We start from the raw sequence: 14913 nt of genomic DNA, 5'->3' as shown, positions 1-14913 counted from the left end.
ATGCTAAATTTTATTGTATGGAAAGTTTCATAGTAAAATGTGACGGAGGAAAAAGAAACACGCGTTTTTGACCATGATATGAAAGAAAAATATATAAAATATAATATTAAAAATCATATAAACTAGAGCCTACGTCAATTCTTGGGATTAGTTGTAAAGCAGACCCCAGGCTCCCATGAGCCGTGGCAAAATGCCGGGATAACGCGAGGAAGAAGACGAAGATTAAAAATCATATAAATGTGTTACTTACACAAGGCCTAGCCAAGGTGAAGATCGCTTGCGCTTCGCCATCGAATCGCTTTGTGTCTCCCTATCACTCTTCCATACTAGTGAGATAGTGACAGTTGCGTTTCGACCGCTACGGAGCGTAAGCGATTTGCACGTTGGCTACGCGGCCAGATACACCTATTTATGATTAAGATAAGAACTCCGCCTATTCTGGGAAATATTCTTAAGAGTAAGTTTTAATTTTGGTAACATTTGTGAAAGCCGTATATACCTACCTACTTACAGAAAATTTCTAATAAACATTGTTTTAGCGCGAACCTCTGGCGTCTTGATTACACGCAACTCAAGACCGTACCTAATTGGCACTCTTGCCACACATTCTTAACGACTACCGAGCCGAAGCTAGTCAAATCTGCAAGCGAGATGGACTGCGATTGAGTTCACGCAGTCGCTAGCGTAAACATTATGTCAACTCATGGTAGCCTTACATGACAACTAAACGTCAAGTTTGCCGTGATAATAGTGTCGCTACTTGTCACGTTCTAATAAGTATGTAAGTGCGAAAGTGACGCATGACATGACATGTGATAAAAATGCGACCATGATACCGCCGCTGTAGGGCTAAGATGGCAGGCTCTATCATTTGTCAACATGGCTGTCACGTTCTAACAAATACGTAAGTGCGAAAGTGACGCATGACATGACAAGTGATAAAAATGCGACCAAGATAGCTGTAGGGCTAAGATGGTCGGCTCTTTATCATTTGTCACCATGCCTATCACGTTCTAACAGACATGTAAGTGCGAAAGTGACGCATGACACATAGACTAGGAATCCTCTAGACTGAGTTTAGAGCAATTATTTCATGAAACCGATGCTGCCAAAAATACGGGGGTGCGGGGGGACGAGGTGAGCGAATCCCGTGCCGTGATTGGTCCGTTCAAAGACACGGACCAATCACGGCACGGGATTGACTCGAAGATGGAGTAAAACTACCGTATAAGTGGCAGAGGGGGTAGCGTTACTATGCTCAGTCTAGAGGATGTCTTGTCTGTGCGCATGCCATGACAAGTGATAAAAATGCGACCATGGTACCTAGCTGGTCTAGTCGGCCAGTGGTAGGGAAGCGAATGGAATAAAAACCTTGTTTTATTCACTTGTTTATTTGCGCCGCTCTGCGTTTATTTTTGTTTGTATTGAAATCGAGATCGCGATCAGTGATGGATTTAATTGATTTTTCAGTTGCTTTGTTTTTATTAAATACACGTGAAACCGGATTTTATTGGAGTTTTTATACAAAATTATTTTGTTTTACACGGGTAGGTAAGGTTGCATAATGGATAACTTCGAAAGCGGGACCTAATTTTGAAAATGAAATAAAAATGCGAACTAATTATTCGTATGCTCCGCTGTGGAAACAAAGTAATTAACGTAACATAATATTGTTATTAGTTCCTAAAATAGACCGTGTAGAGATTTTCTAAGTAAAACGTTTACTCACTCTATTTTCTTTGTATTGCTATTTATAGCAATAAGTACTAATACCAGACATAGATACCTATATGTTATTTAATGGCTCCTCTACACGATGGGCCAACGCCGGCCACTCCAAGGGACGCAGCCATGCGGTAGAATGAGATAGCAATATCACTTGCTCCCTCTAACGCATAAATGCGTCCCTTGGAGTGGCCGGCGTTGGCCCATCGTGTAGAGGAGCCATTAATATTCATGCCAAGTTTCATGTCATTTTAGCAAGTACATAATTCGTTTTGAGATGAGTGATTGTATAGTGGCGGCTATTGTCGGGTTAAGACTCTAGGTTGTAACAATAAGGTAAACGTACTAGTGCTCGACATACTATGCCCTCATACATAAGTGCAATAACTCGTATTAAAATGTCATTTAATTGTATACCTACCTTGTTCTCAATGTTTCACACAGTTGAATGACATTTCAAAATTAGTTATTGCAGTTATCGTTAGGAGGGCAGAATTATGCCCAATAGATGACACCCTGCTATCACCTCTATTGACAATGACTTAAGTTTCAAAATGATATGCATTGGGAGTATTGGGACCGCGTCGAGCACTAGTATACGGTTACCTTACTTACTTATGTATTTGCCAGGACAGGAACATTTCCCAAGATATTTGCAGTAGCAAAATTTAATAAATGTGACAACACCACGTCTTGAATAAGGTCACGGCTAATCTTTAAACACTGGGCCGAAAATAAAATATGGTCTTTTTAAAAACAAGATTAATTGCGCCGATATTTCACCCGGCTGTTGGCTTTGCTGCTTCGGGCAGCTTATTTCGTACAAATTGATGTTGTGTACTGAATATTATCCGCATTTAAGAAACTGCTACACTAGCGATGATAATCGACTCTGTTGGGATTATTCTAAATTGTTTTTTTTTTCTTAATTATATTAATATCCCTTATGGCAGACATTAATGTCATCGCTGAGGGGACGTACCTGGATTTGAACCTTCGATGTCAAATCCATTCGACCACCGCTTAAAAAGTAATGAAAGAGGTTTAAAAAGAAAAATAATTGTACACAAAAAGCATGGAGCTGGCGTGCCCAGGTGGCGGGTAGCTCGGTACATGTACCAATTTAACGGGGCGTACCAGTAATTGGCACGTCAGCCCTAACTCGATTTTCGCCACTCCATTGATTGTGTGCGATGAATTTTAATATTTTTTACATATCAAATGCTTCTGATATTCTGATATGAATTGATACTGTAAAATATTTTTTTTAAATTAGTTATATCATCATCAATTTTACGAGAATATCCTCTCACAAAACATGAAAATGTAGAGAACTATTTGGTTTGATTTTAATCTAAAGAGCTATATTTACTGTGGAAAATCAAAATATCATTTAAAATTTCATCGGATGCATGCGAAATTTAAAATACGAGTTGAAATAGGTTTCCATTCCAGTATTGCACATCTAGATAATTTATTTGGTCTAGTGGTTTCCCATCGCCGAAGCGAGGCTCACATAGACAGAAAACCAGCATTGAAGAGATTTGAAGAGGGCGAAAGAAATATCATTAATAATGATTTACACACATAACAGATTCATGACAATTGACACCGTGCGTTTTTGCCGTGTTTTCGATTGTTCAACCTGTATTATGAGTACCTAGTTATGTACAGTCGGAATAAATAGATAGTGACAACGAAACCAAATATGTATGCTATGGTAATAAGGTTGTGTGCGATATTATGTTACAATAGCCTCCTAAACAGCCTCCTAGCCTAGTCGTCAGTGACCCTGTCTATGAGGCGCCTACTGCCAGGAGCTCCCGGGTTCGAATTCTGCCCTCCTAAACTAAAAGGCCGTATTTTCAAAGAACACTATATGAAAATACGGCCTTTTACCTTAGGAGGGCAGAATTCCGGTAAGGATATTTGTGGCGTTCCATGTCTAAAAGGCCATTATGCTCCATGTGCATAAAGGCCCTGGAAAGCCACATTTTTTTGTTCATCAGAAATATTTGTTCGTGAGTTATGGATTTTATCTTTGTATCTTAATACAAATGTTCCTTTAAGTATGTATAATATATCATAATCATCGTCTAGAAAGTCTAGATTAATTATATACTTATAGTACAAGCTTTGCTAAGTTTAGGGCTTGGACAGCTGGATCAATCTGTGATTATCCCCAAATTTTCATTTAAGTATATATTATATTTGGGCTCTTTTTCTATCATTGTTTGATGCTGACTGTACTTATCAGAGATAGTTTTGAGTAGGCTGTACCGTTTTATAAGTATTTATAACTTCCACGCGCCACGTCTGGATTACCTTAAAATATTATTTCCGCTTATAAAATAAAATGGAACAGCGTTGCATTTGAATTCTCTGAATCCCGACAATAACATAGAGAAAAAAATACATGGAGTGCTCACTCCATACATCAGTTTTAGTACCAAAAAGACTAGCATCTAGCATCGAGTAGCGGAACTATCAGTACATCTATTGTCAAGTAGCAGTACTGATAGTTCCGCTACTCGATGCTAGATGTAGACACTGAAATTAATAGTCTGAACTGATGTATGGAGTGAGCACTCTTGTCTTACTATATTTCTCTATGACAATAAGTAGAAAAGTTTCAATCCTCGCCGAGAGGAACATTTCACGTGATCGTTGGCGCTTCCGAGATCCTTCCATTGAAACCGACGTAATAAAAAATACTGTCGCAAAGTAAGTAAATATATACGTCATTGTTGCTTCTAGAATGTGGCTGGCGTTGGTATCAAGAGAGCTATAAAAGAAATGATACTGAAAATACACCGTTGCAATTGTTCTGTAAAAAATGCCGCATATACAGAGATGAATTCAAATGAAGCTAGGAGGTAAAAGCGACTACCTATAGAATCAGGTACCCAATCCTTAGGTACCTACCTACCAAATTTTTGAAGAGAAAACTTCTTTAGCGGCGATGGGCACTTTTTGAGGTGGGGAAAAAATGATAAACTCGAGACAGCGTAAGGCGATCACGTGACCGTAAGGGGCGTAAGGCGATCACGTGACCGTAAGTCCCGTAAGGTGGCCACTCATAATTTAAATGGCATTTAAATCAATAAAGAAAAACTCAATGCTATTTGACATTTATGTTGCGGACTCCTTTTCAAGACTCTTTACCTATGTTCAAATAATTTGACGTTATCATGGCAGTATGTAAATAAACATGTCAATGAAAAAGTGTGATCTTATTTGAGAATGATAATAATATATAATAAATAAATAGAATACCTCCGCTAAACGTATATATCGTGTTACCGGGCGTCGGTAACATAGTGAGGTGAGTTTTCACTTCTATTGGCACTCCCGGAGTACAACCGTTGTTGCTTGTTTTCTTAGGAACCTTTGAGACAGTTTTTCAAATAATAAAATAAAAACATGAATATTTTAAGATAGTAGGTACTTTACTGTGCAATACGGCGCCAAATGTTTCAAACTTGGTTTTTACTTTTAGTATGGATGTAACGATACATGATTTTGCCGATACGATACCGATACCGATATTTACACTAAATAATCGGCGATACCGATGCCGATATCGATAGCCTGGTAGTTAGTTAATAAATCAAATAAATAATTATATCCTTTATGTGCAATAAAACATACTTAATATGTTGAATAGACACTCGATTTTAAGAAGTGTGAAAAACTGAAAAATAAAAATAATGAAAAATGCTAAATCAAAATCAAATAAACATTTATTTAGGTAATCATCCATCAAACAATCAAGCACAAGAAAACCAACATCAGTAATTAAAGTTCAATTTTGGTACATTTTTGTTAAGAAAACAAATTAAGTTTATTTGACACATCAAGTTAAAATTGAGGTGTAGAATATTGTTGCCCAATAAAATACCTACCTTACTGTGGGTTGTTTATATTTTGTTATGATATCGGGTGATTTTAAATCGGCGATGCCGATATATCGGCCTGCCGATTATATTGGCCGATATATCGTATCGGTATCGGTATCGTTACATCCCTAGTTTTTAGTTTGTATAAATGTATATTTGAGCCCTCAGCAATTACATAGTTTTAAGTTTTAGATGTCGAAATTTTCCTCTCGAAGAAGAAAAAAAAATACTTTTATATATATATATACATATTTTACGTTGCAACTTTCTTGCGCCTTAATTTTATACAAAAAAATCCCCTTTGTCCTTGAATCTTTAATTAACTCTGAAGCCAAGTATGCTGGCGTTTTTTACAGAAAATGTATTTATTGTTAATACCTACGTATATTTTATACATTAATATATGTACAAAGACGCAACGAAGCTCGCGCACACACAAACAAATATTGTCGGTACTTCTGTCGTGTTTATGTGTGTTAAGAATACTTTAGATGTGAATGGGGATTTTCTATGCTATTTTAAAATAGTTTATTATAAATTAAGTAAAGGATTTTATTTTTATATTTTATTTAGTTTAATTTTAGTTTAGTTTTTAAATATTTAATTCATAGTTATTAGTTTTAATGTTTTTTTTTATTATTACCTAATATTGTTAATTAATAGTATAAATAAAGGTTAGACTCATTATAAGATATAAATACAATAACAAAACTTGTAAGCCATTATTAAAATTAAGTATAAAGTAAAGGATAATATATCAAATATTAGGCTTCCTACAAAGAAAAACTGTAGAAATTTCCTATTAATCAGTATAAAAATGTTCCAGTTTTTCTTAAATTTATTGTTGCTCGTTCTTAATTAATTTTTTTCACTGACGGTTAATGATTTCAATATTGGCTTAACTGGGACCCATTTTGTGTTAAGCACTCAACCCTTAGGCGATAATAGGCGGGATTACTACATGACTGAAATGCGAAATTAATAGTAAGCCGAGTTTTTCATGAAATATATTAATTATTTTTTTATATTTCTTGAGCCTGGAACTTGAACTTACTTTCGAACTTTAAGATACGTCAAATATTAGATATCGAAACGATATGGATCGGATATGTCAGTGTCAAACAAGTGTCAGCAGTGACGTTTCTTCAAACAAAAACGTATTTAATATAAACAAAGACGCAACGAAGCTCGCGTTATATTTTATTAGGCAATCAAAACTTTTATAACAATAAATCACAACTTTGTTTGAAATTGTGTAGGTTTGGGTAATATTCAAAGCTGGATTATAAAAGTAATCATCTAATGCAGCGGTCGGCAACCGGCGGCCGCATGCGGCCCGCGTCAACTTCGTTAACTACTATGTGGCCCTTGACTGCTAAAAGGTTGCCGACCGCTGATCTAATGTACTGTTTTCCTGTATGTATTCCGTTGTAGTGTGCACGCACACTCTCTCACATGTACCCTATATATACCCTAGCATAAGTATCATAGAGCAGAATAAACCTATACTCCAGAGATAGTGTTTGTCTTTACGTCCCACACCACATGGCGATCCTGCCAGTGCGGCCTTGCGCTGCACTGGCGGCGCGCCGCGCCAGCCAGAGGACGAACAACAAGAAAACGAAGAATACAAATTAAATCAACAATATTTACAAGGACATTACATTTGATTTCAATCATATTGACAGTTATAGATACTGCACAGTGTGGACAGTTTTGAAAGTTAAACTAGTGCATAAATTAAAGTGTTATAACAACTTAAAAAAAAAAAAACCTATCGGACTATTGGAACAGTTGATAAGTAGTGATCCGAACTTATAGTGATTTAACGGAACTCTGTTACAAAATTAACGGGAAAAAAAAGTTCGACTAAGTAAATAGACAGTAATAAAAACAGTGGAAAAAATAAAGTGCGTATGAATATTTCTCGGGCAGTGAAGTAAACAAAATAATTTAAAGAAAAATAAGGTGTGACTGTAAACGAGACATAAATAAGAATTACCTTAATAAAAATTAAAAATAAAATTGAGACTTGTAATTTTTGTGATGTTGGTTGCTGCTGGGCGTTGCTCGTGTCGGTGGATAAGGGCGTGGTCTGCAGCTACGGGTGCCCTAAACCAAGGCACGAGATCCAGCGTATCACAGTGGTAGTAAAAAAGTGAAAAACAGACATAATTGAAGTGACTTCTATTTTTAAAGTTTTTAATCGTACATTTTTAAGGCATTCATTAACTAATTATTTTATAAGTGTATGAACTATTGATAACATTTCATTTATGATAATGCCGCTAGATGACGAAACACAATATGGATAAAAGGGCGGTCATTATATAACGATTAACGAGAATAATAATTAATTTTCAGTCTTAAGTGTATTTTGGTGCTAATTTTTTTTTCCTATAATTATTATTTTTCCTTGCCTCAATTTGCTTTCCGGTGATCATTCATATTTTTTTCAAATTTGCTTAAGTATTATCAGTACATGAATGACACAATTACTTCATCCTTCTCGAATACCTATAGCCCACATGACGGCGGCGCGTGTACTCCATATATGGAATGGCACGTGAAGTCTGTCATTTCATCTCAAATTTCATAGTCTTCCTGCAGTGTTTTAGATCTTTTGAATTCAATGTAATGTATTAAAACAAATCATACTTGATAAAACTTAACATAATAATATTTTTGTAATAACAAATGCAAAATATAACGCGATACCGCCTTTTAACCATATATCATATTATTATTATACTAGATTAGTGATGGTTTATTAATTAAGGATTATTTTGATTTTAAGACAATTTTTTTTGTAATTTAATGTGTTTGGAGTTGACATATAATATGGACTTGACGGATTTAAGATCAAAGTGAAATGAAATAATGACAATATTGATAAATGACGATAAATGAATCGGGTGGTAAAAAAAAGTATTAAAAAAACAGGATTGTGATCGTTTATGAAAAGTTTTATTAGTTGGTAGGTATGCTTAGGATTGTTTTAAAGCTGGAATTTTATGGGTTGTGGTTTAGAAATGTTTGAGATTGGAAGTTTATGTAAAGAAATAGGATGGAATAGTTTTGAGAGGTATAGTTTGATATGTGTAGAAGGAATTGGTTTTTATTTAAGTAGTGCTTGGGAAGGCTGATATATATAAGTTTTTCAAAGAACGATTAGCCTGATCAACTAAGAGTTGTTGAAATTCTTACATGTTGAAGCTTTCATGGTGTTGCGTTATACGGTTGGTTTTTGAATGTTTTGTGTATGAGAGGGAAATATGAAGTAAAATATATATAAATAGAACATGCCTATCGCATCTTCGGTGGCCCGAGAGGCGGCCTTGAGCGATACGGTATAGCGAGGGTACGCCAGGATACAAGGCAGGCACGGAATCCTTGGCGTCTGACCATGATTCGATCGAGCATCAATCGTGGAGACTCCTTGGACACATGGAAGGTTTTATGTATGGACGTGTTAAAAGAACTGCCTGAGTGTATAAATAATGAAATAATAGGTGTGCGCGCGTAATAAATAAATTCCTTGTATCCTGAGCAAATAAATAAATAAATGTGTATTAAGGTCGGCCGGCCATAAAATAAATGCGTTGTGTACCCTTGCCGCAAGTGATGCACACAGGATGCACACTTTGAGTTAAAATAATATAATAAATAAAGTGAAATTTAACAATAATGACGTTTTAAAAACGGAATAATTAAGAAACTACTTGCAAGTATGTAACAACAATTATGGATTTGAGAATATGATGTATTGATGTATTAAAATATGATAAATACCGAATGTAAAGTAAAGGTACCTACCTAGGATTGACTAATTAGACACATGTGTCCTAAATGGACAAGAACTGTTTTTTATAATAGTGATAATGTTTGAATAATGTGATTTCTTTTTTATTTTGTGTTTTTTTTTTATAAATCTTTGGGTTTTTATTTTTCTTATGACTAGTATATAACTGTGTAATGTACCTACTTTGTAATTTCGTTTCATCATCAAAGCGTGCTGAAATTGTGTTTATTATCTTTGTTTTTTTTTTTTTTTTGCAATTGTCATATGTTAATTATATTTTTTATTTTTATTTTATTGGTATTCAGGACAACAACAGCCGTAAATATATCTGCTTTATTTTACGACTAAGGTTTTTCTTTTTGCAATTTTTTTTCCAATCTAACTTTAAACGATAAAAGGTTATATTGATATTTCTTAGATTTTGATTTAATATTTTTTTTGTTATAAATTTTAAAACTGTGTAACTGTGTTCTATTTACTCTTATTAACACTTACTAAATATATGAACAAAAAAAAGATTATTATATATTTAAACTTATAATCTTTTTTTTCTTTGGAAGGGAGGTGTAGTGTGCACGCACACTCTCTCACATGTACCCTATATATACCCTAGCATAAGTATCATAGAGCAGAATAAACCTATACTCCAGAGATAGTGTTTGTCTTTACGTCCCACACCACACCGTCACTGAGTGTGTCACCAATCACCTCAGCTCTTCTGCCAAACACCTATTCTATTAAAGTCAAGAGGTAAATTATGTCATATTAACGTAGGTACACAAAATTCTATTTTGAGAATATGACCTCTTGTAGGTGACAACGACAAACCACAACATTGCGGTCACCTGACCATGAATTTACAGGAAAAAACGAGTACATCCAAGCCAAATATGGATAATCTGGTCTCTTCGAAATAAAATAAATCCCTTGGCGTAAAAAAATAAGGAAAACGTCATAACGAGATAAACAAGTTAGCGAGTGTTCCAGTAATTATCGGGAGTCCGCCGGGGCCGGAGTTATCGCAGTGACATCCAATCTCGGACACACTGACCTCAAGATTAAGCAACTAAGGGCTCATTTAGAAGGTGCGAGAACTCGCATGAGAGTTTCATTAAAGTGTCATTCAATAGAACTTGCTAACTAAGTATGTAAACAAACCGCCATACTAAAATTGACACTGACTGAATGTCAATTTACTAGTAACTTTTGTTTACATAGTTAGCAAGTTCTATTGAATGACACTTTATATTGCGTCATTTGATCGGTTGTCTGAATTGATGTAACCTCAATGGTCCGCAATGTAACTTAAATCGTTTACGAGTTCGCGCGCCGTCTAAATGAGCCCTTTGTATTATAATCAGTTCGTCAATCAATGCTTTTACATTGCTTATCTTAAACAAAACCGAAGTGATCCCATAAGTGTTCCGTGAACAACGTTTTGTACGGAACACTAAAAATCACACGAATATGACAATCCTACCTTTGTCTGTACATTATTTTTAGAATTTGTAAACTTAACTACTATGTAGTCTATGTACAGTCACCTGCAATAATATGTTACTCTTCGAAGACCGCAAAAATATGTGATAAGCTCTTATCACTCTACGAATAACATCGTGTCAGATATTTTTGCGGCCTTCGTTGTGTAACATATTATTACGGGTAGTCACCCGTAATAGTACAGTCGTACTAGGGTAGGTCTGCTAAGACTATTTTGCCGTCAAAGAAGCAGCCTGGGATTTAGTACCTAAGTAGCTGCCCTCAGTGCTCTATTAAAAGAAACCTGTATAGCACGCACAACTTTGACAAACCACATGAAATTTTGATGCGTTTTATGTAATAGTTATATCGAAAAACAACACCAAACCTGAGGATATGATGATCGTTTTTGTCTATCCGTATTGGATCCGTTTGGGTGTCTGTTAAAAAGTGATATTATTATAAAGCCATCTATAACAGGCCTGCTGGACGAAAATTTAGCATAGTAAGTACCTAATTATTAGAACCACTAAATTGCGTATTCTCTACGGCCGTGTGTCCCCAAGTTCGCCTCGGCGTATAATCGCGCCGAGAATTATAAAGCAGCTGACGCGTGCGCCGCTGTCACTGTCACGCTGTCACCGTCTGTCAGAAATGTTCGCTTACGTTGTACTCGGTGAGTATAACACAATTAATTGTCCAATTATATTTTCTGATAAAAATTGTGGTTAGTTTTGGGTTGAAAAGTGTTTTAGTTATAATGTGATGTGTTATCATATTAATTAGTGGTACAGTGCTACTGATAAAATTGTGAAATAGTTGAGCGTCGTCGTACGTCGTAAACTGTGATTTAAAATAGGTATATAATCAGACAATATAGGTATTATATATTATATTCAATGCCTATTTATGAAGAGGAAAACCGACCTGGTCAATTATTTCTGTTAGGTATCTAGTTTTTTTCCCCATTATGAGAATTGTCTTTGCAATTTTTTTGGTTATTTTGGTAACAAACAAATATTCAAATTTAATTTCCTTTATTCCAGTTTCATCCCTCCTTGCGTTCGCGGCCTTAGACCCCATCAGAGGAGGCTCGTGCCCACCAACTCTATCAGTCGACGTGTGCGATGGCCTCTGCAGTACAGCCAAGCCTTGCGCCAACGCCACTCAGCTCTGCTGTCCGACTGACTGTGGTGGTTCTATGTGTGTGGACGCGGTGACGAAGAGAATCTTTGAAGACGTAGGTAAGAAACATCCGACGCCGACGATATAATGTCCTCTAGCTAGGAAGAAGAAGAGAAGCGTGTGGTAGAAAGAAAGACACTTTAAAGGCGCAGGTAAGATAATCATCCCTGTTCGTGATATCTTTGCTGCACATCCGCTGTCCGACTGACTGTGGTGGTTCTATGTGTGTGGACGCGGTGACGAAGAGAATCTTTGAAGACGTAGGTAAGAAACATCGGACGATTTAATGTCCTATAGCTGATAGTCTACTAGTGCCTACGCCAATTCTCGGGATTAGTTGCTAAGCGGATCCCAGGCTGCCGTGAGCCATGGCAATAAGCCGGAACAAACGCTAGGAAGAAAAAGAGCGTGTGAGATAGAAAGAGACACTTTAACGGCGCAGGTAAGATAATCATCCCTGTTAGTTGTGATATCTTTGCTGCACATCCAAACTAAAGATCCAAAAAAGATGTAAATTGTTCTTGAATAAATAAACTGGAAACTGAAACGGAAACCGTGTGTCAACACTATTAAACTCTGCTGCCCGACTGACTGTGGTGGTTCTGTGTGTAGACGCGGTGACAAAGAAAATATTTGATAACATAGATAAAAAACCACTGATTCTTTGGAACGCGATTTAACTCCGAACTGTTTTAGGATGCAAACCGGAATACATTAAGATGAGAAGAAGGAAAGTTTCGAACGCGTTGTAGAAATGTACCAATTTGATTCTTATTTCAAGTTTTTGTATCTTTTAATATAGTGGATCCCAAAAAAGGTCGTTTGATCTTTAATGTCCTCAGTTTTATAGATAGATTGACGTCCTAAAAATCTAGTCAACAGTTGAATAGTTCTTGTTTCCATTTTCCAGTGAAACCAGGCCGCTGTCCAGAGAACCCAGGCGGCGTGTGGGTCTGCAGTCACATGTGCACCGGCGACTCCGACTGCCCGCGCTCGCTCAAATGCTGCGCCAATCGCTGCGGCGCCTTCACCTGCCAGAAACCTACACCTGAATAAATTACAATTAAACTCAATAATCATTTATTTCACCTTCTCGAGAGGTCGCGGGTTCAAACCCCGGCTCGTACCAGTGAGTTTTTCGGAACTTATGTACGAAATATCATTTGATAATTTACCATTCGCTTTTCGGTGAAAGAAAACATCGTGAGGAAATCGGACTAATCCCAATAAGGGCCTTACCCTTTGGGTTGGAAGACCAGATGGCAGTCGCTTTCGTAAAAACTAGTGCCAACGCCAATTCCTGGGATTAGTTGCCAAGCGGACCCCGGGCTCCCATGAGCCGTGGCAAAATGTCGGGACAACGCGACGAAAATGATGGATCATTTATTACACCGAAACCGAAGGTTTCTGTTTCAACCTGGGAAAAAATGCTTTGGTATTTCGGATCTTCTCCTCTACAGGTCTTGTAAAATTGTGTGAGTAGATTCGATAAATAAGTAGTTTTTTTTGTTTTATCGGCCTGTCAGTTAGAACAAAAAACCGGCCAAGTGCGAGTCGGACTCGCGCACGGAGGGTTCCGCACCATCAACAAAAAACAAGCAAAAAAAAACGGTCACCCATCCAAGTACTGACCCCGCCCGACGTTGCTTAACTTCGGTCAAAAATCACGTTTGTTGTATGGGAGCCCCACTTAAATCTTTATTTTATTCTGTTTTTAGTATTTGTTGTTATAGCGGCAACAGAAATACATCATCTGTGAAAATTTCAAATGTCTAGCTATCACGGTTCGTGAGATACAGCCTGGTGACAGACGGACGGACGGACGGACGGACGGACAGCGGAGTCTTAGTAATAGGGTCCCGTTTTTACCCTTTGGGTACGGAACCCTAAAAATGGACACTTCCGAACAACTGACAGGCCGATACCGTCCGGCGGACTGTTAATCAGTGGGAAGTGTTTGGAAGTTCTTCAAACGGCGAAGCCATGATGGGTATTCACGACGTCCACAGCTTATGAGGTATAGACCTCAGAGCCACAAGTTTAGTAGTGAGTTCGAATTCACAGTTTCAATTAAATATGTTTGGCTGTGAGAAACGGCTGACATGCCGAGGTGCTCAAATATATCTGAACACGCACCTAGCGCCATGCCGATAGAGGCGTGTTAAGATATTTTTGAGCACATTGACCGCTCCGAAATATCTGATGGCGATTGGACGATTATCATTTAAAATATTGATTACTTGATACCGCTTCAAGAGAACATATTTTGCATATTCAAGTACCTACTGTTATTGTAAAATACAAATCAGAAAAACAAATATTATGATGTTTATCTTACAATTTTGAATAATCTACAAGCTACTTATGTACAGTCACCTGCAATAACATGTTACTCCTCGACGGCCGCAAAAATATGTGACACGCTCTTATGGCTCTATACAAATAAGATCGTGTCAGATATTTTTGCGGCCTTCATTGTGTAACATATTATTGCAGGTGACTGTACATACAATAACTGTCCTATTTTAAGTGTATGAATTTGACGTACCAACCTATTTATGCGGCTTTTTTATAAAAGTCAAAAATATGAAAGAAAAAAAAATGTATCGGAGTAAAAAATGAACTGTTCATTCAACTTCATAAATTTAAGCATTACATTATTTTTTATTAACATAAAACCTGCTTTTAAACTGAGTAGCGTGCACCAGGTGCTCTAATCGGATCAAATTAGAAGTGTCTCGAGCTAATGCAGCCATATATCCGACCTAATCTCGTTTATTGTGTCTTTGTTGCCGCGGTAGAGTGAAACAAGTAGGGTGTGTA

The 14913-nt window shown here is 36.8% G+C and overlaps 1 protein-coding gene across 1 annotated transcript; it reads left to right on the top strand.

The window, feature by feature from the left end:
* The first annotated feature begins 11464 nt into the window (after positions 1 to 11464).
* Positions 11465 to 13164, top strand: LOC134649641 (whey acidic protein-like). The gene is made up of 3 exons (XM_063504480.1): positions 11465 to 11581; positions 11952 to 12149; positions 13001 to 13164. The coding sequence occupies exons 1-3, from the start codon at positions 11560 to 11562 to the stop codon at positions 13144 to 13146; spliced, it is 366 nt and encodes a 121-aa protein (XP_063360550.1). The 5' UTR covers positions 11465 to 11559; the 3' UTR covers positions 13147 to 13164.
* The last annotated feature ends 1749 nt before the right edge of the window (positions 13165 to 14913 follow it).

This window comes from Cydia amplana, chromosome 7, assembly GCF_948474715.1.
Source record: "Cydia amplana chromosome 7, ilCydAmpl1.1, whole genome shotgun sequence".
In the NCBI taxonomy this organism is placed as follows: Eukaryota; Metazoa; Arthropoda; class Insecta; order Lepidoptera; family Tortricidae; genus Cydia; species Cydia amplana.
The sequence above is the reverse complement of the archived record's forward strand: the minus strand, read 5'-3'. Positions and strand labels throughout refer to the sequence as shown.

What these genes read in the sequence shown, in the direction of transcription:
- LOC134649641 (XM_063504480.1), top strand. Translation starts at nt 11,560, where the DNA reads ATGTTCGCTTACGTTGTACTCG. An exon ending in GTTCGCTTACGTTGTACTCG is followed by an intron (nt 11,582 to 11,951) that starts GTGAGTATAACA and finishes CCTTTATTCCAG; the next exon opens with TTTCATCCCTCCTTGCGTTC. An exon ending in GAGAATCTTTGAAGACGTAG is followed by an intron (nt 12,150 to 13,000) that starts GTAAGAAACATC and finishes TCCATTTTCCAG; the next exon opens with TGAAACCAGGCCGCTGTCCA.